Source organism: Rhipicephalus sanguineus, chromosome 11 (genome assembly GCF_013339695.2).
Source record: "Rhipicephalus sanguineus isolate Rsan-2018 chromosome 11, BIME_Rsan_1.4, whole genome shotgun sequence".
NCBI lineage: Eukaryota > Metazoa > Arthropoda > Arachnida > Ixodida > Ixodidae > Rhipicephalus > Rhipicephalus sanguineus.
This window is the reverse complement of record NC_051186.1, coordinates 112,776,511-112,779,360: the sequence shown is the minus strand read 5'-3', so window position 1 is coordinate 112,779,360 and position 2,850 is coordinate 112,776,511. Positions and strand designations below refer to the sequence as shown.

The window sequence follows — 2,850 nt, the reverse complement described above, 5'->3', positions numbered from 1 at the left end:
GTTTGTGTCGTAAACTAAGTTGGCGATGCGTTAGAATTTGCCGATGTTCGAGGCTTCGAAGCATGCCTCTGTTGGCGTTTCAGAAACCAAAGGTTTACGATCACAAACACTTTCTTTTGTTATTACTGAAAGCTATCCTATTAACTTGCACAATAAAGTGACATCTGTGGCGTCTACGCTCGGAGGATTATTGTTAAGAGACAGTTATATATCGCTGTGCGGCGTCGGCCAGATAGTTTGTACTCAGTCTGCTAAGGAGGGAGTTCCCGACCCTGTTCACGCTACATCGGGGCGGGAGTTCCGCAGATTGGGAACTCTATCTGAGTAGCAGAGAGTTCGCGGTCTCTTTTACTCTGCCTTCAAGGAAAGAGCAAGTTCCGCGGCTAACTCTCCACTACTCCCCCACGGCGTTAAAGAACTCTGGCGAGAGTAACACAGTCGCTCTACCCTCGCAGTACTCCCTCTACATCTGTGAGTGCAGTGTCCTCATCGTTTCTTTGTCCGCTGTGCACTTTTTGCGCAGAAGTTTAAGCAAAACTTTAGCATTGTCCCTATCATTACTTTTTTTATTCACGTCGCCTATGTGCTTCTTAGTATGTGCCTGTAGTGAAATTATGTTGGAAACGAGTGTGCCTAATACATGCAGCTGCACATGCCTTATAAGTGGGTAAAAATACAGGTCAAACCGGCAGGATGTTTATTTACGTGTTTTATTTCTACTGTCACTTTCTTTTACAGGTCTAAGGCAGAAGTGGGGTGCGCAGAAGAAAATGTCTAACAAAGTAATAGAATGTGAAACACGAGAAAGAATAATATTCAATAAAAAAACTCACTGCACTCCTTAATTGGTTATACATAAGAGCCCCTGCGGCTAAACATGTCCTTGCACGGTGTTGACAGCATAAATTCAGGACCAGACCTGCTATGACTTAGAACCTAAACTAAATGTGCCTATCTTCTTCGGCAGTGCGAACAATACCGGCTATGACTTTTCGTTTAGCTGCGCAAGAGTGGACAAAAAGTAATCTAAGAGATAAAAAGTCATAATGGGTAATAAATAGGCCTTCAGCTGAGAACAAATCAGGCGGTTTGTCTGGTATACTTTTGTGAATTATGGGCATTTATGTCAATGTGTACACCTCACATCTGCAGTATTATTTATATAAAAAAAGGAAAGCGCCATCGCAAGAGAAACTGTACTTATCTGCAAAGGTATTCACAATGTTCAAATGTATAATTGAAGCTTGCAGTTTAGCTTTGCTCTTGCTCATACGGGATGGTGTGGCAGAGTAACGGATCGTTTTGTTTTATTTTGAATAACCTCGAAAACAGAAAGAAAACGAGAATGATCTCAAATAAAGATGTAATCAAATTCGCAATAACGCGATGGCAGGAAAACCGGCGAACAAAAAGGTTAAAGACATGCTCACCTGCACATCTGCAGGATGTTGGGACCGCCGGCCAGCATGGACGACATGGTTGCAGCGGGGTCGCCGCAGGCCGCGAACGCGCGCGGCCGGTCCTCACGGAAATCCACGAGTGGTCACCGCGGCGCACGCCCCGCCGTGCGCGCCGGTACACAAGAGGAGAGCAATCACAAAATCCGAAACGTCGCCGTACCACCCCGCCGCCGCAGCGCGCGCGGAAAGCGAGCTGACGACACACAACGCTAGCCTCGAGGGTTCACAGCAGACGACACAGCACGCAGCGCGAGCAGACAATCGATCGCCGGTCCCGCGTGACACGCTTGTTTTCAGCGCGCAGCCAAATCCAGCGCGTTGCCGGCGGCACTGGTGGTAGCAGACGACGCAGGCTTCTTCATGGCAGAAGACGAGAAAGAAACACGGGGCACTCAAAGCCGCTACCGGCACCGCACTGACCGGCTGGTGCGGCCGGCCCGCGGAACACGAGGGGGCGGAGCCGCGTGCTCTCCTCGTGGGCGGAGCATGAGCGCAAAGGCGGACTCCGTTTTGTGACGTCATGCAACGCACGCCCCGCTCGCCCGGATACCGTCCGCCGTAAGCCGCAGGGTGTCCTCGAGTCCCCGGCGTTCCGTCGCTCACTCGCGGCCAATGGCAGACTAACGTTCCGTCTGTTCGCTTTCTTTTTGCCGTGCGTGCGCGGTACGCAACAGGAGAGCAGACGGAACAGACACACGGTCCACCGCCGTTGCGTATTCGCTGGGGGTGTCCAAGCGTGTCTCGCTCGGGCCAACTCGGAAGCGCGAAGGAATAACAGAGGATTGCCGTGGCGGTGCGCCGGACGAAGCGGGAGCAACTACTCAAAAAACACCAAAGAAAAAAGAGTAAAACGTAGTGAACAGACTAGGGGGGAGTAAAAGCGCACTTGTACGAGGGGAAGGCGCGCCTATATTTTTGCCGCGCTGGCGCCGGAGGTGAAAAGTATTACGGCTCGGGAGGAAGCCAAGGAAAAAAAAAAGTAAGACGGGCGCCTTTAGCTCGCCCTGTATATTTTTTTTTACGTCGCTCGCATCATGAAGCCGGCGCAGAGTTAAGGCGTTTGCCTGCGCGCTTCTGTACGACGCCATTCTGTACAAACCACTAGAAGGGAATGCTGGGGCCTCGCAAGCCATGCCCAAGTAAAGAAAAAAAAAAAGAAAAAAATTGGCCGCGTATCTGCGTGCTTCGCTGCAAATGTCGTGTAAAGACGATAGAAGAGGCGCTGTGTGAGATATGGACGCCATCTGGCAATACGTCGGGAAACATGAGTGCTGTGTTGCGTGCTGGTAGTCCCGGCGCAGCAGCAGGCGAAGACCGGCGCTGACCAACGCGACCGGCGGGGACGCCAGCCAGCCCGAAAACGCGGTTTGGCGCGAAGCGCTGAAGCAGA

The 2,850-nt window shown here is 51.4% G+C and overlaps 1 protein-coding gene across 2 annotated transcripts in view; it reads right to left on the bottom strand.

The window, feature by feature from the left end:
• Positions 1-1,855, bottom strand: part of LOC119375328 (uncharacterized) — a 127,239-nt gene extending 125,384 nt beyond the window's left edge. For both annotated transcript variants that reach the window (XM_037645505.2, XM_049411031.1), the window contains exon 1: positions 1,431-1,855. In XM_037645505.2, the coding sequence (XP_037501433.1) occupies positions 1,431-1,477 (47 nt within the window). In that variant the 5' untranslated portion in view covers positions 1,478-1,855. The remainder of the gene's footprint in view (positions 1-1,430) is intronic.
• Between the last annotated feature and the right edge of the window lie 995 nt (positions 1,856-2,850).